This window comes from Fistularia commersonii, chromosome 25 (assembly GCF_037954325.1).
Source record: "Fistularia commersonii isolate RoL2024-O1a breed Wild chromosome 25, RoL_Fcom_v1.0, whole genome shotgun sequence".
Classification (NCBI taxonomy): Eukaryota; Metazoa; Chordata; class Actinopteri; order Syngnathiformes; family Fistulariidae; genus Fistularia; species Fistularia commersonii.
The window spans coordinates 10,098,913-10,122,299 of NC_141308.1; the positions used below are offsets into that span (position 1 = coordinate 10,098,913).

The window sequence follows — 23,387 nt, forward strand, 5'->3', positions numbered from 1 at the left end:
TTTTTTTATATATTACACTTTAACATATATTGTACTTTATTTGTGAAACGGACACACCGGAAGTGTTATGAATGACTTCATTAGATGAAAAAAAAAAAAAATCCACCATCTAAACCTCCTACAAACACACCGACTTACCCACAAAATGTCAGCACACAGCAAAGCATGCTCCTCAGAAAAAGAAAAAAAAATCTTCCGACCTGTCTTCAATTAAAGTCAGACACTTTATGACAGCGGCCCCTGTTCCGTTGTTGTTTTCTCATTCCTCTGTCGCCAAGGCGACCCGATTGCTCACCTCCCATCCTTCCCCGAGGAAGCAGACTTTCTAATTAGAAGCAGCGGCTCTGAATAAGACACGTGAGCGAGACGTAAAATATGCAAGGAGTGAGGAAAGAGGGTGGGCTGACACAACCAACAGGTTGCTCACCGCTTCTTCACAAAATGAATAATCGGTTTTGATTGCCGAGAACTCACACCCCTTTTTTTTTTTTTCCAGTCCTCCTATTTCAAAAATGCATATTTTCTAAATACAAGACTGTCTCCGAAAATTAGAGTATTGTGATAAAGTTCTTTATCTTCTGTAATGCAATTAAAAAAAAAAACAAAAATGTCACACATTCTGGATTCATTACAAATCAACTGAAATATTGCAAGCTTTTTATTATTTTAAAATTGCTGATTGTGGCTTACATCTTAAGAAAACTCAAAAATCCTATCTCAAAATATTAGAATATCATGAAAAAGGGGCATAAAAGGTCCAACAAGGTTGTTGAACAAACAGTTCTTCTGAGGCCTGGTAATGGTCTCAGAAAATTAGAATATAGTGATAAAGTTCTTTATCATCTGTAATGCAATTAAAAAAACAAAAATGACTTTTTCATGATATTGTAATATTTTGAGATAGGATTTTTGAGTTTTCTTAAGATGTAAGCCATAATCAGCAATATTAAAATAATAAAAGGCTTGCAATATTTCAGTTGAAGTGTAATGAATCCAGAATGTATGACATTTGTTTATTTTGAATTGCATTACAGAAGATAAAGAACTTTATCACAATATTCAAATTTTCTGAGACAGTCCTGTAAGCAGTTCGGCTCTTGCCATATTCACAGCACTGAAGTCACATCTGTTATTTTGTTAAAAATAAACTAAACTAAATAAAAAACAAACGTGAAAAAAATCAGACCTTTCCCACACTCCTAGTCTGTTCGCCTTTGAGTCGTTTAAAAATATATCATGTGATGATTTATCTCTAAATGATTGAGATTACTTCCAAGAAGTAGTATTAGTATTAGAAATAAAAGTTTAGTTCCATCTTTATATTGTCCTATCTTTTTTTTTAAAGCACACAGGATGTCTCACTACTCATTTACTCAGATTTTATTGTGTATCTTAATACCTTTTATTAAAAGATTTATTCATAACTCTGTTACCTTTTACTTCAGCACAACTTCATCTCAGTAATATTATTTGTAATGAAGTAAAGCGTGTTCATGTTCTTTTCAGCTCTGATAAGTATAGACGTGCTTCTGTCACGGTCCACGGTTTGTGGAGGAGGGTTGCTGCTGTAAAGGGTCTAAAAAGGAGCTGGTGAGGGTTTGTTTATAGTCGTCGGAGCGGGAGAGAGATAACATTTTTGGAGGATTAGAGGCAGGAAATAAAAGGCAGCACCAAATAAAGAAGAAAATGCAATGGGTGGGCCTGGGGAGTGGGAGGGGGCGTGGGGGGGACGGAGAGCGGGGGGAGGCGGCCGGGTGAAAAAATATGAGATTAATAACGGAGCGGAGGGAGGAGAGGTGGTGAAGTTAGACTGAAGAGAAAATACAGGTCGCGTTCTCAGAGTTTGCAAGTTTAAAACGGATATTTGAATGAAAACCACACGTCGGCGATGACTTCCCCCGCAGTTTCGGTTGTTGGGTTGTTTTTTTTTTCCCCCTTGACTGCAGCAAGCAGGTTTTTTTTTGTGAAAAGTGATCGACGAACTGCCGACAGACAAATCTAATACTTAGTGCACCAAATTGCAATGAAAGCTTCATTGGATGTATCGCACATGTGTTAAACTCTAACTCCCCACTTCCTATTCTGTCGACCGAGAGAATTCGGTGAAAGAAGTCAAGCAGAACCAATAACAGCCTTGCCTGCCTCCCATTCATTTTTGATATTGACGTATCGATTGCGTAACAGTTCTACATCTGATCAACCATTTGCATTGCATTGTAACCCGATTATAAGCTGATTAAGTGCTGTGTTTATTAGTCAACAGGTCGGCCATATAAAGTTAACAGATTTTATTAGAATAATGTGTTGTTTTTTCCCCCCTTCATTGTACCCAAAGGGGATAAAGTTGTAAATTTGAATTTGTTATCTAACAGGATATCTGGAAAGCGTAATGCGATTTAATTCAACTGGAATGCAAGCGGTGGAAAACAAATGAAGAGACTGTAATTTTGCATGACGTAGTCCCAAAAACAAGCTGTTGTTGCTAATGAATGTTAAACAAATCTCTCTGCTGCAGATTCACCCAGAAAAAAAAAAAATTGCACTCCTTTTCAATGCAACAACGCCATTGTCATTGAACATGTATTTTGCCAGTTTCTGTGAATTCAGCTTGGATTGTTATACGTGCAAAGTAGAAACATATCTTTATAGTCAATCAGATTATTATTGAACAGATAACTTTTTCTTTCTGTAAAGCTGTTCTTTTCCACTCACGACAAAGCAACGCCGCTCCCGCCGCCAACTTATCTCGGCCTCGGCTGTTTTCTCGAAGATTTCGCCATTGTTGCGGGGATTCGAAATTTGATTTATGCCAGCGGTTCGGTGACAAACCCCCCCCCCCCGACGAGAATGAATGAATCAGCCGCACCGCGGTGAACTCCAGGACACGGGGAGGAGCTGGGGAGGAGGGGTAAGGAGTCAACGAGGGAAAGGGAAAGGGGCAGTAGTGTGGTCGAGCTGTGTGTGTGTGTGTGTGTGTGTGTGTGTGCATGTTTGTGTATGTTTGTTGGGGGAAGGAGGGGAGGGGGGTTGCATCACAGGAAACAAGCTCTCCATCCTGCAGTTGAATGTGACCCTTTGGCCCTGGATCAAATGCTCCTCCGGGCTGAATACCATGAAGCCTCTGTCCTCTGCACCATGCACAGCTCTGCACTACACGGACTGTCTGACAGACTGCACGAGAGGAGGAGGGAGGAGGAGGAGGAGGATAGAGGCGCAGAGAGAGAGAAAGAGAGAGAGAGAGAGAAACGGACGAAAGGAGATACAACACCAGGGCAAACAGGAAAGTCTGAGCTCTCTGAAAATGCGTCGCGTCTCGTTGCGCCCTGAAAAATGAAACCGGACCCCCGCTCGGACCGTCTGTCACGTCTTCTGACTGGAAAGCGATTGAATCGGGGTGGGGGGATGGGGGGGTGGGGGAGAAGTCGCACCTATTTTTAGCTCCACGATGGATGGAAGGATGGAAAGGCAAACAGACAGTAGCTGAAAGAGAGAGAGTTGGTGTGTGTGTGTGTGTGTGTGTGGAGGGGGGGCGTCTGTAGGAAAGTTATAGGAAGGGAGGAAGAAGGAGGAGTGATTTATTTGTGAAGTTCTGCAAGTTTGGATCAGTGGCTCATTTCTGGAGGAGGAGAACACATGGCCGGGCAGACGGGGGCAACCGGCGGGGCTGAGCGGCTTCCCGAAGCCTCGCCAGCACTTTCTCGTGCGCCGCGGGACCGTTTTAATGCTCCTTTGCACGCCGAAGTGTTACATGAATGCCCCTTTGCCTACTCGACAGAGCCGAAGCTAAAGAAGGGGCTTTCAGGAGGATTGCCCCGTCATGGAATGTTGTAGATTTGCGCGCAGGATTGTCGGAGGTATTTCTTCCCTCGCTCGGGTTGGAAGCTGCGGATCCGGAACCGAGGATTTTGTTTACCTCTCCCTTCAGACACTGGGAATGTCAGATCGGGCGGACCGCGGCTTCGGTGAAGAAGAGCGGCAGCCTCTGATCATTTTATCATATCATCACGCTCATCTGGACTACGGAATTCAAGATGCGTCGCTTCGACAAGCTGAAAAAGTCATTCCCCTTCCTGGCACACTTTCACGTATATCGAGTAAGTTGTAAAACTGCTGCGGACGCCGCTCAGATGTTGCGTCTCTGCGAAGGGGAAACTATAGCGGGGATCATGTGATATACTCAGCTATTAAAATACTACATTTGTATCATGAACATGGTATGGTGGAGGTCAGCAGTCGTGTGTGTGTGTGTGTGTGTGTGTGTGTGCGTGTGTGTGAGTGTGTGTGTGTGCATGTGCGCGCACTTGTGTCTGTCCAGCTGTACTTAGCAGTCCTCTGGGAGAGTTGTTGTTATTGCAGCAGGATGTTGGAGCAGAACAGATCTGATTCAGGACATGGCTCTGGCCAACAGACGTGTGTGTGTGTGTGTGTGTGTGTGTGTGTGTGTGTGTGTGTGTGTTGAGGGAGAGAGAGTGTGACTGCATGCATTTCTTCACCACCATGAGGAATGAGAGCTGGCCAGAGGCATTTCTCACCAGGGACATCATGTTGTCTCAGAATCTCCACATCCCTCTTTTCCTGTTATTTTCATCTCATAAAATCAAACATTTACGGCTGAAACACAAAATCAATAAGCCGAGACAGTGCGGCTCTAAACTCCTTTATTTACAGTAGTTGAGAATTCTGTCCAAAAAACACAAATTGATGGTAAAAAAAAAAAATGGGAGCAGTTGAGAACTGAAAATATCCAAAGTATTTCTACTTTTCATCCGGCAGCTATTAGGCTCCCCACAGCAGGTCTTCCTGCTGCTAATTTCCTCTCACATCAATAATAAGAGAATAAAACTGTATCAATTCACGCGATGTCGACCTTTGGGATTAAACCGATGAAGATCCCGAACCCTACATCGCCCATCCTAAAAAAGAAAAGTGTGTGATACTGATCAGCAGGCTTCAGAAATCATTTAGCAGGGCGATGGATAAATAGAATATTGGGTTGCAGCGCCTTGAGTTTGACCTGCGCTCGCTCACATATGACACTCGTGGAAAGACGCCCGAGAGGAAGTTGGCTTGCGTCTTTAACGCTGTCCGGTGAAGTAACACCACCGTGTCGACTCCAAGGAAGATCAGACTTAGTGCTTGGGGAGCTTGGAGTAGGAGGGGGAGGCGTAAAAGTTCCCATTTTGTATCCTGATAGGCTTCTGCACCAGAGCCCGCACCTCGTATATATTTCATCAGCTGATATCTGTCGCAGTATATTCTTGTCATTATGTAAACTTGAAAGCGGGATATATATATTTTTTGTTTTTAGGATCTAATCGGTGCGTTGAACGTTTTTTTTTTCTTAGCTAGACGCCAGCGTCTGTTATCGTTTACACCCAGATATTTTGTCAAATGCGTTTTTTTATGTCGTCATCATTCGACGTCACTCTCGTATGAAGCCCCTGGTACGCCAACATGTACCCGCGGAAAATAAAGGATATTTTTTTTGTCACTCCCAAATATCGGTATGTTTTTTAGAGATGTTGGCCGGGCACCGTGGAGCTTTGGCTTGTTTAAAGATTATCCAGGAAAACGTTTGGCTTCACACTCTCCACAGTGTCGAACCGCAGACCCCCCCCCCCCGTCATCTAAAAGTTGGCACGTCCGAGCCGCGTCCTGAACCAGCCAAACCGGCCACCGGATCATCTTTCCCGAGGTCGGAGTCAGCTATGATGCAGCAAAATATAAAAATACGAGGGGCTGACTACAATGGCTGCAGCTGTCGGAGGTCTTTCCTCCAACGGGGGTATCAGAGAATGTCATATTTGGTGAAGTCTTTTTTTTTTTTTTTAACCGTTTGCAAACAAGATTGCAGTCTGTCTCTGCAAAAAAAACAACTTTTGTAGATAACCTGTGTGGGCTGAGGCCCGTCGGCGACTGAGGTTCTGTCGCAGTAACTCATAACCGCTGAAAAAGAACCCCCCGATTTCTTTGTTTTTGATATGGTGCCACGAAGTCTCTCTTTTTAATGGCCTAACAGTATGTATGCATTTGCAGGGGAGTGTGTGGGAGTGAGAGTGATGTGTCCTTTCACTTCTCAGGTCAGAGCGGTTAAGCAATAGGAAGTGAGCACCAAACCCAGACCATTAAGAAATGACAGAGGGGGAAGCCGTGACCCCTTCGACTCTTTCCTGCAGACCTTCCAACCCCGCCTCGCCCAGCACAGGAAGTTTCTCATTCACAAAGACCAATTATTACGAAGTAGAATGACCCTTCTGCCCCTGAGCTCCCACCCCAAAGGTCAGCCCGTCAGTCTCCGCGGCTGATTGAGGACATTTGTCATTTTTGAATTCGAGTCATGAACGTGCCACTTCAGTTCCTTTCCAGTACGACTGATTTTTTTTTTTTCTGTCCTTTTAAAATGCGCTCTGTAAATCATAGAAAACTAGCGTACACAAGCATACAATGGCTTGAAGGGGCGCTGCTCTAACTCAAAAATGTCATGGACGTCCTCGGGTGACAGTGTTTGAAATTTGTGTTTTCCCTTTTTCTTCAACAGCCTTGAGCCTCAACTTCAAGCTCACTAAAACTCAATCTACTGTTAGACTTTAGCAGTTTACTCACTTCGCCCGCCAACACGTGTTTAAAGCCAGACGGCGCCCGTCCGGCAAACCGAACACTGACAAGCCTCTCAACCCTGCGGAAACAAAAAGCGCTCGTCAGCCGGCGTCTGATCCGCTTTGTTTTTAACCGAAAAGTTTTTATTTCCAAGACGCTTCACTCCGCTGATGGTGTTTTCTGCACAGCCTCTCGCCAGCTTTCCCCAGAGAGTATTTTTGCGCACCGTCTTGTAAAGTCCGACTTCCCCCACCCGTCTCTAAAGGGAAACCCAGCTGCAGGGGCGGCAGTTTAATACCGTGACGATCGCAAATAGCTGATTACGTGGTATTTAACACCACAGTAATAAAGGACTTGTGAAAGCGACGTCTAAAATAGTCGTGTCTTGAGCGGCTCATGTCCTGATATACTTGGTCCGTCAGTCAACCTTCCTTTTGATGATGTCATTTCGGGCAACAGTCAACGGTGCACTGGTGTGTGTGTGTTCTTCCTGTTTAGAGTATGGCATTTAAACTGCGCCACAATTGTTTGAATGTGCATCAAGTCATGTCTCTAAAAGGAGAGGAAAACAGTTTCCTTATTCATACCGCAGGTAGTAAAAAATTACGACATACTTTTCCGCCTTTAAAAAGAAGTCGTGAAGTGACCGCTTCAGCACAGTTTCCCTTATTTGTGTGCGATTCAGAAACTGGGAAGCAGCATGCAGTCCGAGGAGGGCACAGAATGGCTGCAGGAGCTGCTGATGGAGGTGCAGCTGCAGCAGTATTTCCTCCGCATCAGAGACGACCTCAACGTCACGCGGCTGTCGCATTTCGACTACGTCAAGAACGAAGATCTGGAGAAGATTGGCATGGGTCGACCCGGTAAGGAGCAAAATATTTCCGTAATGTGGCGTCAATGTTGCGGTGTTTTATCTCCAAATCTCGGTAAAAGCCCCGGTCCTGCACCCTTTGAATGGCTTCCCATTAACGAAACATCTGTTTAGTGTCCCCTGCTGGCCTGATCCGACCAATACCTCCTAAAGATCTCCCTTTTCATGCACTGATGGAAATAAGAACAGTATAATCCTTTATTTTGCCTTATCACCCAAACATCTACTTGATACATGAAAATATAGTTAAATGGTTGATGTTTTGTTTTTTTCATCGCATGTCATCAGAGGTCGCTATTACAAATGTCTCCCGTATCTCTTGCGGCGCTCAAAAGCAGCAAATGTCTCGCTACAGAAAGAGGAAATTAAGATGACACTATTTGTCGTGAACAATTTCACATCAACTATTGTTAGAGCTACCAATTATAAAGTGTGCAGCACAGCTGCTTACACACACAAAAAAAATTGACATACCTAAATACATCTAATTTTTAATTTACATTTTGTTTGACCTTACATGTATTTCTATGATAGTCCAAACTGTAATTTACATTACAACTGGCATGGTAGGAAGGGAAGTTCTCTCCTCTGTGTGTGTGTGTGTGTGTGTGTGTGTGTGTGTGTGTGTGTGTGTGTGTGTTGTGTAGGAGACGGTACCAGGAATTAACTAGATTCACTCAGGAAGCCCCCCCCCCCCGGTGCCGCAGGGACAGAGCCACTTAGGACAAATTACACCCACTTCCGCTAATCTTACATTCCCTCACATCCCCTCACATCCCCTCCTTCATATATTCACTCTGTTTCCTCTTTTCCATCATATATCATCATCTGCCCCCAATCGCCGCGGCGTGAGTGCCTTAGAGAGGGACTCGGTAATGATTTTATATCAAAATGCAGTCGGGTTGCTGAAAAACTGATGCAGTAGGTCTTTGCTTTTTGCTCCTGCCGTGATATTTAGCCTGTTGTTCTGTCGTTTAAAAGGACAGAGACGACTGTGGGAGGCCGTGAAGAGGAAGAAAGCCATGTGCAAGCGCAAGTCCTGGATGAGCAAGGTGGGGCATGGTGAACATATTAGAGCACACTCCACACACACACACACACACACACACACACAGTATATATATATATATCTATATATACTATATATATATATATGCTGAAGAAGGGGCTTCACTTTTGCATTGGAATTGCCCTTGCACATAGGGCCACTTGCTTTATTTATTTAATATAAATGAAAATATTCTTTATTTTAGATTACATTTACATTAATTTAACTATAAATTATTATTTTTTCATATTTATTTATATAATAATTTTTTATATAGTGTTTGTTGATTTTGAGAATCATTACAAAACAGAAAGCCTATCGTACCATGAAAAATTTATATACAAAAGGGTTTTTAAGCTGTTAGCTAGTTCTGGGTCTAGCATCATATTTAAAGCAACTGTTATCAGTATTTCTTGTGATAGTGAGGTGAAATGTATTGAGCCTGCAGCGGGTTAGTGCTGACTCTGCAGCTCCTAGTTGTAGCCTTCTGTTTTTCTGGGAAGGATGCATTCTAAAAATGTGAATTCTCACAATTATAATGGCATTTTTGTAGCCGTTTACAATATGTGTTAGTAAATGTATGGTGTTCTGGTTAATGCAACGCCACATTTACCCATAGGCTCACCCTCCCAAAAATTTTTTAAAAAATCAGTAATTCGTTTAGTATCCAAACAGCTTATCCTGCGCTCACGGCCGTGGGGGCGTCTATCCCTGCTGTCATTGGCTGAGCGGTGAGCGGGGGTTCACCCTGGACCACCCATTGGTCGATCGCAGGGCCACACATAGGGACATGCAACCATTCACCCTCTCATCGGCACGTCATAAAGAGACATACAGTAATTTCAATGTCATAAAATCATTCATTCACATAGAGACATACGACCATTCATTCACATGTCTGGGCGAGGAAACCCGAGAACCCGGGGGAAACCAAAGGAGACGCGGCGAGAACGTGCAAACCCGTCGGAATCGAACCAGGGATCTTCTCGCTGTTAGGCGAAGGCCCGAAAAAACATTTCAAGCAGAGTTTATAAAATCCTCAGTCAATAGAAAACAGGAGTATCTTCCTTTAGGTGGAGGTAGATCACGCTTGCTGTGTTTCATAATATCAACCACTCCAGCGCTCCCATTCACACTGAGGCAAAGTATAGATTGCAGGAAATGTGTTTTCTGAAGGCAACCAGGTTTTGTTTCACAAATTGTTGGACACAGTAACCAGTACCGTGTGTGTGTGTGTGTGCGCGCTGAGGACTGCCAACACACTCATAGATAGAAGATGTGGTGCCTAGAGGACGATGACTGCCATCTATAATTACTCCCAGCTATACAGCCTGAGTAATCTGCTTCCTCAGCCCCCTGTGTGTATATGTGTGTGTGTGTGTGTGTGTGTTGGGGGGGGTGAGCTGCTTTGCCACCCTTAGAAAACAAACACACATTCATACACACACACACGCAGCAGACATTCAGATTCATGCACAGTGACCGCAGAGATGTGTTTTTAAAAAAAGGTCTGCCACATTATGTCATGTCTGGTCCAGTGTGAATGTGAAACCGCAAACTGCCTGCTACTGTTTATATCTGGCCGGTCAAATATATTTGGCCCTCAAGGATTCACTGACACCTCTCTCTGACTGACGGCATCGTTTCTGCGTACGGTTACGCAATAATTCATCGAGTGTGCGTTTCGTTGCGTTCGCCGCAAAAGCATCTTCGTGCTTTTTACGCAATTGTTCGACAGCGGCTTAGAGTTTTTCGTAGATTCTGAACAGGCTTATTTAGAGCGTCTAAACCAAAAGTTACCCACAGTTTCCGAGCACAACACATGCATTGTACGGGGGACGGAAAAGTCTTCTGGTTTTGTACAAAACACACTTCCTCACATAAAATCATTCTGGTCGCTTAATCTAATAGTGCTTCCCAATGAGTACTTCCTGACAGCTAAGTAATCCCTGCTGTGTTGTCAGCACCTCAGCCAAGAGCCTCTCTCTCTCCCTCCCACTCTCTCTTGCATTCCCTTGATAAGTGAACGAGTGTGCTTTCCTGCACGTTTTGGTGCGGGCGTGATTCGTCCACCGCCGAGACATCGGTTTTCGTCGAGAGATTCGACAACACGTGTTCACAGAGAATAGTTTTAGGTGTCCATTAAGCGTGTTTTTGCACTTGTGTGTGTGTGTGTGAATGAAACTGCAGTGGGTAAAGAACCCGCTCCTTGAAGCCCCAGATAAGAGGGATCATGAATGGTGTCTCATGTGAAAGTGGTCTGCTTGCTGTGTGTGTGTGTGTGTGTGTGTGTGTGTGTGCGTGTGTGTGTGTGTGCGCACACTCGGGCACTTGCAAATGTGTGGAGGACGAAACAGGAAACAGATACTGTGGAGGCTCTCTGTTTGTTTTGGAGGATATATTTAGCTCCCGCTTAAAGGTGTTTCAGTTCTTATAGTACACTTTTGTCCCTGCGCCTGCATGTAAAGGGTCGGGCCAAAGCCGAGGCTCACCAGAGCTAACAGTACATAAATGCTGCAGAAATTATTTCGCAGCATCGGTTCGGTCTGTATTAAACACATTAAGAACGGATTTTAAAAAAAAAAGTGACGTTCGCCTGCACTGAGACATAAAGCCTCATCTTGCAAATGTCGCTTTGTTATTTTAGTAGTTCTTCCTCTGGCATGTTTTCTACCCGAACGTCGGAAACCACAGAGTAAAACCAACCGTACAAATCAGCACAAGATTTCCCCGAGCCCAGCCAAAAATTACATACTGAATATAAGGAAAATATATGAATGTGGTGTGATCGACTCAGGTAAACTATTTATGCTGTGTGTCTGTAACAGGGGTCGGCAAGCTTTACCACTTAAAGAGCCATTTAGACCCGTTTCCCCAAAGTAAAGAAAACGCTGGGCGCTGCACTACTGTTTGAAATTTAGAATGAATTAATATGGCATATAATGCAATTTTTTTTTTTTTTTTTTGCTTTTATGGTATGTATAAAGAAATATGTGTTGCATTTTTTTAAATCAATCAACAACTGCAGAGAAAATGAAATTACATATCTGCATGCAACAAAACATTTTGAACTTACTTTTAATCAAAGGACTTCTTGTATTTATGAAAATAAAGCCGAACTTAAATGATCCACCGGCAGCAAACCAAAGTGCCGTCCTCTCTGTCCTGTGTGCGCTGTCATCCTTTTACTGGCGCGTCTTGTCGCTTATTAGGAGCAACAAAAATATTTTGACACTTTATATTTACGTGATACAAGATGACCACAATCTTCAAATTTGAAATTACATTTTAAAAATAAGCAAACTTAAATAAAATACATTTTAATGAAATACTTGTAAATTATTTTCAAAAGCCACAGGGAGTCGCGGGTTGCCGACCCCTAGTTTATACATTCGGGTTTTCTAGATATTCTCCTATTTATATGTCCTTTAAGTAAATGTATATTTTCTTTTATAGACATTATCAGCGCTAAAATGTATACAGCTCAAAAAAATACAGGGAACACTTGAACAACACAATGTAACTCCAAGTCAATCACACTTCTGTGAAATCATAGTGTCCACTCAGGAAGCAACACAGATTCATTTTGACTTGTTTTAAGGACATTACATCAAAGTTGGATCAGCCTGGAGTTTGTTTTTACACTTTAATTTTGAGTGTGATTCCTAATCCAGACCTCCATGGGTTGATACAATTGATTTCCATTGATCATTTTTGTGTGATTTTGTTGTCAGCACATTCAACTGTGTAAAGAGCAAAGTATTTCATAAGAATATTTCATTCATTTAGATCTAGGATGTGTTTTTTAAGTGTTCCCTTTATTTTTTTGAGCAGTATATAATACTCCTTGTACACATTGAGTATCTTCCTCCTCCTTCGCATCCTCTCTAGGTGTTCAGCGCTAAGCGTCCCGACGGGGGAGACTTTCCACAGCAGGGCCAGCCGGCGTCCTCCTTCCGCAAGCTGTCCCCGACGCCTCCCCTCGGCCTCGGGGACGGCGTTCTCACCTCGCAGCCCGGCGGGAGCGCTCCTTTCGACGGCCAGCAGCAGCAGCAGCAGCAGCAGCAGGCGCTGACCTGCCTCATCCAGGAGAAGGACCTGACGCTGCTGGAGAAGCTGGGCGACGGATCCTTCGGCGTGGTGAAGAGGGGGGAGTGGCTGACACCTGCGGGAAAGGTGGTAAGGAGACCCTTTGTCTTAATTTTAGCAACCATAAAAACCTATCTTTAACCTAAAAGCAACCATAAAAACCTATCTTTAACCTAAAAAAACAAAAACTGCAATATTTCATTTCACTGTGCAATATTCAGAACTGTGCAATATTTCATTTCATAACAGTACACGACAATTTTTCCTTTATCATACTATTGTGCACTCCTTACCTCTCTTGTTACTAAGACACTTTATAGTTTCACTGAGACACTTTATAGTTTATAGTTTATTTTATTTCTAATTCTGCCTTTTTCTTTTTATTATTTATTACTGTTATATTTTCTGTAACTCTGGCACAACAATTTCCTTCGGGATTAATAAAGTTGTTCTTATCTTATCTTATCTTATCTTATCTTATCTTATCTTATCTTATCTTATCTTATTTACCTGGATGTTGTGCAAAAATTAATAATGCTGTCCGCATGCTTGGTCAAAGGGATGAAAACAAGACATGCCATCTTTACTTCTCAAAGTATGAAAAATTTTCAGAGTGATTTTTAATCATCTGCTTTAAGACATCAACCCAGATCATATATAAAACTGCTTTGCGTCGCCCGGAGTGTGTGATTGCGCGCTTGAGCTTCAGGCATTTCATTCAAAAAAAAAAAAAAAAAAAAAAAAAGGGAAAACTCCACTTTCACATTGTGAAAGAAAATCCCAGAACCATCCGAACGCTCTTAAAATGAACGCTTTTTTTTTCCTTCGGCTCTTTGCGCTTCGCCAAGAAAATCCACCGGGCTGTTTTTGCATCATTCTGCAGCGGGACAAATAAACCGCACAGAAAACATCGGGTTCCAGCAGTAATTGAAAGCAGGTGTCTGACAGAGTGTCAACAAATGCAATTGGTCCGATTCTGTGACATTAAAAAAAAAAAATAGGCGTTTCAGAGTGTGACTCAATGCAACCTTGTTATTCAACCCAAAATATTTCCCATTTGTTTCCAGCTCAATGTAGCCGTGAAGTGTCTGAAGACAGATGTGCTCAGTCAGCCCGATGCCCTGGAGGACTTCATCTGTGAGGTCAACGCCATGCACTCCTTGGACCACCAGAACCTCATTCGCCTCTACGGTGTGGTGCTCACACACCCTATGAAGATGGTAGCGCACACACACAGAAACACATGCCCAGATCGGAGGGGGGGGGGGGGGGGGGTGCATGAGTAATAAAAACCAAAAACCAAAAAAAACACGCACGCGTAGCGTGAAACGCATGCACGGCGGCCTTTCACGGACCCAGAGACGGCGGTGGGGAAATCAGGTCAGGAGTCTCCAGGCTTTTGTCAGAACTAAAGAGAGGAACAGGAGGATGGAGGAAGGGCAGACACAGGAAGGGCGGCGAGCGGGTGAACGCAGGATGAAAATAAAGGATGACATCCCTCCTGTGCTTTCAACCCTCTTGCCAACATAGTTTACAGGCTCCGTCATGATAAACTCTTTGCCGCATCTCTTGTTATTCTTTCTTCTTTGTTTTGTCATGTTTTCCTCACACTCAGGAGAGAAAGTCTATTGCCGTATATGTATAAAACCATCTTACAGCTGTACTGTGGACATTTAAATTGAGTCGATTCTTTTTAGATACATGGTAAAATAAAGTGAGTCAATTAGCATTTTGTAAATCATAATATTGTGGACATTTAAATTGAGTCCATTCTTTTTAGATACATGGTAAAATAAAGTGAATCAATTAGCATTTTGCAAGTCATAATACTGTGGACATTAAAATTGAGTCGATTCTTTTTAGATACATGGTCAAATAAAGTGAGTCAATTAGCATTTTGTAAGTCATAATACTGTGGACATTTAAATTGAGTCCATTCTTTTTAGATACATAGTAAAATAAAGTGAGTCAATTAGCATTTTTGTAAGTCATAATAATTGAGAAATCCTTAGCGAGTCAGTGACATCAACAAGGAGCCATCTTGGATTCGTCCGGCAATTATTTTGAAAATTTGCTCGTGATTTAGCATGAAACTACTAAAAATATTAATCACGTGCACCCCATCCTCTTTTCACCCACATCCTCTCCCTGTCTGTCTCTCTCTGGGTCTCTCTGCGTTCTCCAGGTGACCGAACTGGCTCCTCTGGGTTCCCTGCTGGAGCGTCTGCGCTGCGTCCGTCCTCAGGGCCCGGTGCTGATCCACACTCTGTGTCAGTATGCCGTGCAAGTGGCCTGCGGCATGGCTTATCTGGAACAGCGGAGGTTCATCCACAGGGATCTGGCGGCGAGGTGGTTGTTTTATTTATTCATTTTTTTTTTTTTTTAAGTTTTGCTTGCGCTCCAAATTATTTGTAATGCCTTTCATTCTTATTGCTCCTCCACCCAGACATTTAAAGGCCATTTGCCGGGAGACTCGGCCCGCAATGAGTCACTGTTTTTGGCCGGGTGGTTAAAGGTCTTGCCCGAATGAATTACTTTCACATAAGGGCTGCCGCAAAATGCTTCTAAAAACCAACGTTTTTTATTATTCTCCTTGTTAAAGAGTGGATTTACCAATTTTAATAACCGTAGCAATATGTTTCTTCCACTTTTTCCCGTCCAGTTTATTTATTTTTTATCGGAAACATTTCCTCACTGAGTTTGTACAGTGTGGAAGCAATTTCGATGCGGACCGTCTTTTCAATACCTTGCAATAAAAACAAACAATAACAACAAAATTAAATTTAAATTTGGACGTGCGACTATTAGAAATTAGATTTCTGCTTCAGCAGGCTCGGCATCATAAGATAAGATAAGATAAGATAAGATAAGATAAGATAAGATAAGATAAGATAATGCTTTATTGATTCCCATTGGGGAAATACGTTTGTCACAGCAGCGAAACAATAACAATATCAATAAATGTGAATATAGTTATAAATAGAAGAGACAAGTGACAGACACAACAAGGATAAAATAGATAACTGAATGACATCATCATCAACAAGTAGAATCATCAGCATTTGTGAATATGCTTTAAAATCTGAGCATAAGGTTTTTTCAAAAACAAAATGCCTATAAGAGTCACTCTGTCCCGTCAGGAACATCCTGCTGGCTTCGGCTCACAGAGTGAAGATCGGCGACTTCGGCCTGATGAGGGCGCTGCCCAACAACCACGAGCACTACGTCATGCAGGAGCACCGCAAGGTCCCTTTCGCATGGTGGGTGGATCCGCGGGCGGAGCGACGTAACAGGAGTCAGTCTGGGAACGCCGCACTGACGGGCCAAGAGCGGGAATACGATCAATTTCAGCGCAGAAAATCAGACGAAATCTAATTTCTTTATTTGACTCATAAGCAGAACTGGGCAGCAACACCGCTTTCATATAACTTTGTTAGTTACATATAACTGTAATCACATTACATTTGTATGTGACACTGTTGTATATTGTATTATACTTCTAAATCTGGTAACCATGGTACTGGTAGTTGCTCAACACTTCTTCGAAATCTAGAACTATTTAGTCATCGGACAGATCGAATATTCAAAGTGCCTTTTTATTTATTTACTAGTTATTTCCATCCATCTTCTGACGCTTATCCTGAGCTCAGGGTCGCGGGAGGATGCTGGAGCCGATCCCTGCTGTCATCGGGCGAGAGGCCGGGTACACCCTGGACTCGCTCGCTCACTCGTTCGGAGCAATTTTCCTAATTTTTTCCAATGAACCTGCTACATGCTTTTTGAATGTGGGAGGGAACCGGAGAACCTGGAGGAAATCCATGCAGACGTGGGCGAAAAACACGCAAATTCCACACAGAAAGGTCCCCTTTTCAGAATCGAACCGGGGTCCTTCGTGCTGCGAGGTTGAAGCGCTAATCGCTGCGCCTCTATTTACTTCCATAAGTATAAAAATGATCCATCCACCTCCCGCTTATCCGGAATAGGGCCCAGACCTCCCTCTCCCCCGCCACATGGTCCAGCTCCTCTGGGGGGACCGCAAGGCGTTCCCTGGCCAGCCTGGAGACATAGTTTCTCCAGCGTGTCCAGGTTCCATACCGTGTCCATACCTTTCCCCCGGGAGACGTCCAGGAAGCATCCTGACCAGACGCCCGAGCCACCTCCTCTGACTCCTCTATGCAGAGGAGCAGAAGCTCTACAGTACTCCGAGCTCCTGCCGGATAACCCGACTTCTCCCCCTATCTCTTAGGGATAGAGTCCGGTCACCCTGCGGAGGAAGCTCATTTCGGCCGCTTGTATCCGCGATCTCGTTCTTTCGGTCACTACACTCAGCTCGTGACCATAGGTGAGGGTGGGACCGAAGATCGACCGTTAAATCGAGAGCTTCGCCACGAAACACCGATACCGAGATACCGAGTCTGGATCACTGCAGACGCAGCTCCCGCTCCATCCCTCCCTCACAGACCCAGAGATACTTGAACTCCTCCACTTGGGGAAGGAGTTCTTCCCCGATCCGGAGTGGGCTTTCCAACCGTTTCCGGTTGAACACCGCGGTCTCGGATTTAGAGGCGCTGATCCCGACATTCTGCTCCAGTGACAGCTGGAGGTCATGGCCCGATGAAGCCAACAGAATTACATCATTTGCAAAAAGCAGACTCGATCCTGCGGCTACCAAACCGGATCCCCTCGACGCACTTGCTGCGACTGGAAATTCTGTCCATAAAAGTTACGAACAGAATCGGTGACAGAGGGCAGCCGTGGCGGAGTACAACTCTCTCCGGAAACGAGTCCGACATACAACATTGTGCATTGTGGACGCCGATCATCAAAAAAAAAAAAAAAGGTCATACATTCTGTATTCATTTCAAATCAACTGAAATATTGCAAGGCTTTTACTATTTAATATTGACGATTATGGCTTACATCTTAAGAAAATTCAAAAATCCTATCTCAAAATTTTAGAATATCATGAAAAGTCATTTTTGCTTTTTTTAACTGCATTACAGAAGATAAAGAACTTTATCACAATATTCTAATTTTCTGTGACCATTACCAGACCTCAGAAGAACCGTTTGTCCAACAACCCTGTTGGACCTTTTATGCCCCTTTTTCATGATATTCTAATACTTTAAGATAGGATTTTTGAGTTTTTTCTTAAGATGTAAGCCATAATCACCAATTTTAAAATAATAAAAAGCTTGCAATATTTCAGTTGATTTGTAATGAATCCAGAATGTGTGACATTTTTGTTTTTTTAATTGCATTCCATAGGATAAAGAACGTTATCACAATATTCTAATTTTCTGAGCCCATTAGCAGGCCTCAGAAGAACTGTTTGTTCAACAACCCTGTTGGACCTTTTATGCCCCTATTTTTATTAAATTGCCTGTTAAAGTCCATTTTGATCTTTGTCATTAAATTGTGTTAATTTACGCACCTTTCCAAAATAATGTTATTTAGTGTTAAATGCTGCTCAGATACGTGAATGTTTGTCCGTGATGCCGCAGGTGTGCGCCCGAGAGTCTGAAGACCAGAACCTTCTCTCACGCCACCGACACGTGGATGTTCGGAGTCACGCTGTGGGAGATGTTCACACACGGCCAGGAGCCTTGGTTGGGCCTCAACGGGAGCCAGGTGGGTACACACACACACACACACACACACACACATACACACACACACACATACACATACACACACATACATGGATACATGGATGCATACATCTGCTTTGGAGACACTTTAACGGCATGGAAAAATATACTTTTTCTTCTTGTTTTGTTTTTAAATCCCAGATCCTGCATAAGATTGATAAAGAGGGTGAGCGTCTACTGAAGCCGGAGGACTGTCCGCAGGATATCTACAACGTCATGCTGCAGTGCTGGGCTCAGAAACCGGACGACAGGCCGACGTTTGTCGCCCTGCAAGAGTTCCTGCTGGAGGTACAGCACACCTGCCCGTCCTCATGGGGTTTCTCTTGGCTTCCTAGGAGGGTGAAAGGCCACCCCTTTATATAAAACAGTAACATACAAGCTCATAAGCAATATCCGCTTATCATGCTCTCAGATTATATATACTGCTCAAAGAAATAAAGGGAACACTTGAACAACACAATGTGACTCCAAGTCAATCACACTTCTGTGAAATCATAGTGTCCACTCAGGAAGCAACACAGATTCATTTTGCTTGTTTTAAGGACATTACATCAAAGTTGGATCAGCCTGGAGTTTGTTTTCACACTTTAATTTTGAGTGTGATTCCTAATCCAGACCTCCATGGGTTGATACCATTGATCATTTTTGTGTGATTTTGTTGTCAGCACATTCAACTGTGTAAAGAGCAAAGTATTTCATAAGAATATTTCATTCATTTAGATCTAGGATGTGTGTTTTAAGTGTTCCCTTTATTTTTTTGAGCAGTGTAGTAACACAAGTGAATTTATAGTTTTGGTTTTGCCTCTGCTTTGTCATGAAAATCATTGTTGGGGTGTTATTTATTCATTTAAATTCCATCCATTAAATTCCAAATTCCGTTTTACACAAATTGGGGTTTGGCGCCACTCGGTGGCAACAAGTATGAACTGCAGCAGTCTTTGCACTTGCCATTACAATTTATCTTTAAGGAAATTTTAACCTGAGAACCCCTGGGATAATTGTAATCCGTGTTTTTCAGACCATGCCAACAGACATGTGCGCTCTGCAGGACTTCGACGAGCCCGACAAACTCTTAATTCAGGTTAATGATGTCATCACCATCATAGAAGGCAGGTGGGTGTTAAAAGAATTGTTTGTTTCAAAAATCATTTCGGCCTCATTTACAACACAGGAGTCGTAAAAGAGCGATTTTTATCGATAACAGCTCTTCCCCGTGTGGACTTCATGGAAATATACATTCAAAACCGGAAGTACTAAAAAAAAAAAAAATTGGTGTGTTTCCACTCAGGGCCGAGAACTACTGGTGGAGAGGCCAAAACAAACGAACCCTCAAAGTCGGGCAGTTTCCCCGGAACGTGGTGACGGCGGTGGCGGGTCTGTCGGCTCACGACATCAGCCGGCCGCTCAAGAACAGCTTCATCCACACGGGGCACGGCGACTCCAACCCCCACCGCTGCTGGGGTTTCCCCGACAGGATTGATGAGTAAAGACTTTTACGTTTCAGTTTCAAATTCAGAATAAATATCTCATCGGTGGACAAGTGTTCTCGAAAAGCATCGCCGTCGCCTCGTTAAACACCTTCACCAGTAGATGGCGGTAGCGCGTAGCAATTCATTTATTGACGTTTCTCGCCTGCAGACTTCCAGCTTTCGTCTCATAATATGTCTCTCCCCCCCTCTTTCAGTCTCTACCTCGGGAATCCCATGGATCCTCCTGATGTTCTTGGTTTAGACCTAAGTGCCGCCCGGCCCACTCAGCTCCCGGGACGAGCTAAAAGTGAGTCACGAATCGAAAGGGAATGCCGAGATTCGCCGGGAATTCAACCGTTGCCGTCTTCTTATATGGGTCGATGAGCCGAGGGATGAAAAAATAGTCTAGGATGTTGCGGTGGTTCGCGCTTCCGCCTCGTAGAAAGAAGGTTCTTGGTTCGAGCTTTTCTGAACGGTCGATCCCCGACTCTTAGGCTCCAACCTCCTTGGGAGTAAGTGAATGAAAGAATGAAAAGTAGAAAAGTGGCTAAAATCGTACGATCACTGCGAAAACGATTCGTCCGATCGCGGCAAAGTGCTTTACTTTCGAGAATGACGGTACTTTTCTGATCATTTACAAATGCCACTTCTCTAAAAGAAAGTTTTAGACTGTCCATTTATAATGCTCCAAAATAGCCAGGATATTCGCTATAAGGGTAAACTCGCAATCGATATTTATCGCCCATCTGCAGCTTCGCATGGTTTTAGGTCGACAGTTTCAGTATCTTTTCCTGAAAACCAAGAAAACACGTCCCCTCAGAACCTGACAGAACGCTAACCGCGACAGTAGGTGACAGCCGAGAAGCCGGATTAATTTCCCCCCTCGGGGGGGTCGATGCAGACCGGAGACGTAGAAGACGCGCGTTCGCCGGACGGGACGGAAAAAGCCGGCTTCTACCCGGGGGTGTAAAACCTGCTGCTCTTCGGAGACAACATAAGTTAAAACGACATTTTAACGCCGACGTGCCTGTTGGCTTTGCTCTTCCTATTTCCGTCCGAAAACGAATATCTGCTGCGATGCCAGCGGGCATCTTGATGTTCTTGTTTTTCTTCTTGAAACTAACTTGAAAAGCTTTGGGTTTGACCTTTACCTTCCCTCCCACCGCCCCTTTTTTTTTTTTTCTTATAATCTTTATTTCTTTGCTTGGTGTCATGCTTTTCTCTCTCTCTCTCTCTCTCTCTCTTTCCTTTTCTGTTTCTTCTATTCCTCTGCGACGGCTGTATTTGATTTGATTTTTCCAGAGGAGCCTCCTCCCCGCCCTCCTCAGCCAGCGGTGTTAATCAAGAGTAAGTCTGGTTTCTCTCAGCAGCTCCTCACCCATTGCTCCTGCCCTCTCTGTTCCCTCCTAGCTCCGCTCCTCAAAGGTACATCCCCCGTATTGTTCTTGCTTGTTTGCTTGTTTTTTTTTTTTTTCTTATGCAGTGAGTCGGCCTCTTGCTTTTTTATTTCCTATTCCCTTTGTGTCTTCATCTTTCCGACCACGTGTCCCTCTAATTGGCCTGCGGTGTCCTTGCTGTGACGTACAATCTATTTGGGAGTGCGTTTGAAATCTGATCTTGTCATCCCCTCCCTTACTTTTTTTTTTTTTTCCCCCCTTCGTTCCAGAGCCTTCCTATGACTCGGTAAATGAAGACGAGGAGCAGACGTCTTCGGGACTGAGAAAACTGTCGCTTCGGAAAACGGGTTCGGTCAAAGGCCTCAAACTGAAACCCGCCGCCCGGGTCTCCGCTTCCAAACAGGCGGGAAGCCGGAGCCTGGGCTCGGCCCACTGCCCCAACAGCGAGGTGTCCCTTATTGACTTCGGGGAGGAGTTCGCCCCGCCCACTCCCACGCCCACGCCTTCCCCCGTGGTCGAGGTTCCGGTCCTGTCGCTGGCGAAGTTGATTTTGGAAGCCGACAACATCCTGGACCGCACGCCGCCCCAGAGTCCGTCTCGGTCTCTGCCCCGCCCCCTTCACCCCACGCCCGTAGTGGACTGGGACGCTCGGCCGTTGCCCCCGCCTCCGGCGTACGACGACGTCGCTCAGGATGAAGACGACATGGAGGTATATGGCAGGAGGCGAGAGAATTTGTTTCAAATGATCAGAACCTTGTTCTCTGAGGCAAAATAAGTCGATAAAATAGAAACAAAAGCGGAAAATATGAACCGGTAGGGTTTTCAAATCGGATATAAGATGTCGATCTTCTCTCTCCACAAAAGGTGAGCTCCATTAACAGCGCCGAGCAGCAGCAGGACGAGGAGCAGAGAGATGTACCGACTCCGGACCGGGACGGACGCGGGGCGGAGGGCCGGGGTTTGTCCTCCGGGGGTCCGGAAAAACCGGGCCTGGAGGACAACCTCTTCCTCCCCTGCCGGCACGGCCAGGGTCCGGCTACCTCTTTCTCGCAGTCTGCGGAGATATTTCAAGAGCTGCAGAAAGAGTGCATGAGGAGGCTCAACGTGCCCGCGGCGGGCGGCGTTTGCTCCGACTCCCCGCCGCAGAACGCAGCCACGTCTGCTCAGACGCCCCAAGACGGATCCCCGTCCTCAAACGAGGACAAACCCCAGATCCCTCCCCGTGTTCCCATTCCCCCTCGACCCATTAAAAGGGGCGACTACTCGTCCACGCGCTGGTCGAGAGACCTCTCTCTGTCGCCCACGCCGGCCGACGCCACCGAGGACGTTTCCGGCCAAGACCGACCCCCTCAGATCCCTCCGAGGGATCCTTTTTCCCAACCGGGCTCCAGGACTCCGAGTCCGATGGGCCTGGCGGTGGGCTCCCCCCAGCAGAGGATCTACTCCGTCAGCCCCCCTGCCATGCAGGTTCCCCATACGTCCTGCCCCTCCTCACACACCTACGGCTCCTACCTCTCCACCTCGCCAGGTAAACTCATGCCCACCACGCACAGCTTCGCCTCCGATCCCAAATACGCCGCACCCAAAGTGATCCAGGCCCAGGGGAAGGACCAGGGCAGCAAGGGCCCCTGCATCCTGCCCATCGTCCGAGACGGACGCAAAGTCAGCAACACCCACTATTACCTTCTGCCGGAGAGGCCGCCGTACCTGGATCGCTACGACCGTTTCTTCAGGGAGGCGGAGAATCCGACGGAGGACAGGCACGTGCGGCAGGCGAACACCGCCACCGTCAGACCCATGGTTGTCAGCAGCCAGGCGCTACAGGGACACGGTCACGGCCAGGGGCTCGTCCAGCAAGGAGAGCTGAAGGCTAATTCCTCCTCCAATAACAACAGCGGTCTCGGCGGGACACGATCAGGGATGAAGACGTCGGTCAGTCTCCCCCGCGTCTGCTCGGACGGACCGACGGCACCTGCGGGTCCGGCTGTTTGCACCAGGCCGGACGGAGAGGCGACCTCCGCTGAAAGAGTCAAAACAGTAAGGTCACGCTGATGTTCATTAAAAGCGATGACTGATTTATTACTAAATGCTTTGTTCGTGGTTATATTTCCTTTTCGTTGACCCATCGTTTCACAACGTCCTCAAAAAATGTGTCCCTCATATTTTCTTTTTTTTTTTGTAAATTACCCAAAATATGACTTGAATGAGCTTCTGTCGTTATATAGGACCCGAGATATTTCAGTATCCTATTTCAGTTCGGGCCGG

The 23,387-nt window shown here is 44.9% G+C and overlaps 1 protein-coding gene across 5 annotated transcripts in view; it reads left to right on the plus strand.

Annotated features, from left to right (window-relative positions):
- The window catches only part of tnk2b (tyrosine kinase, non-receptor, 2b), a 52,334-nt gene that overhangs the window by 20,753 nt on the left and 8,194 nt on the right, over window positions 1–23,387 (plus strand). For 2 of the 5 annotated variants that reach the window (XM_086173023.1, XM_086173020.1), the window contains exons 2-15: window positions 7,283–7,460; window positions 8,450–8,520; window positions 12,408–12,695; window positions 13,673–13,825; window positions 14,791–14,954; window positions 15,746–15,865; window positions 18,110–18,236; window positions 18,398–18,544; window positions 19,275–19,369; window positions 19,545–19,739; window positions 19,941–20,032; window positions 21,028–21,072; window positions 21,392–21,831; window positions 21,987–23,159. In XM_086173023.1, the coding sequence (XP_086029149.1) occupies window positions 7,298–7,460; window positions 8,450–8,520; window positions 12,408–12,695; window positions 13,673–13,825; window positions 14,791–14,954; window positions 15,746–15,865; window positions 18,110–18,236; window positions 18,398–18,544; window positions 19,275–19,369; window positions 19,545–19,739; window positions 19,941–20,032; window positions 21,028–21,072; window positions 21,392–21,831; window positions 21,987–23,159 (3,273 nt within the window). In that variant the 5' untranslated portion in view covers window positions 7,283–7,297. Of the gene's footprint in view, window positions 1–3,896; window positions 4,095–7,282; window positions 7,461–8,449; window positions 8,521–12,407; window positions 12,696–13,672; window positions 13,826–14,790; window positions 14,955–15,745; window positions 15,866–18,109; window positions 18,237–18,397; window positions 18,545–19,274; window positions 19,370–19,544; window positions 19,740–19,940; window positions 20,033–21,027; window positions 21,073–21,391; window positions 21,832–21,986; window positions 23,160–23,387 lie in introns of those variants that run through there. The other 3 variants (XM_086173021.1, XM_086173024.1, XM_086173022.1) reach the window with 3 other exon arrangements.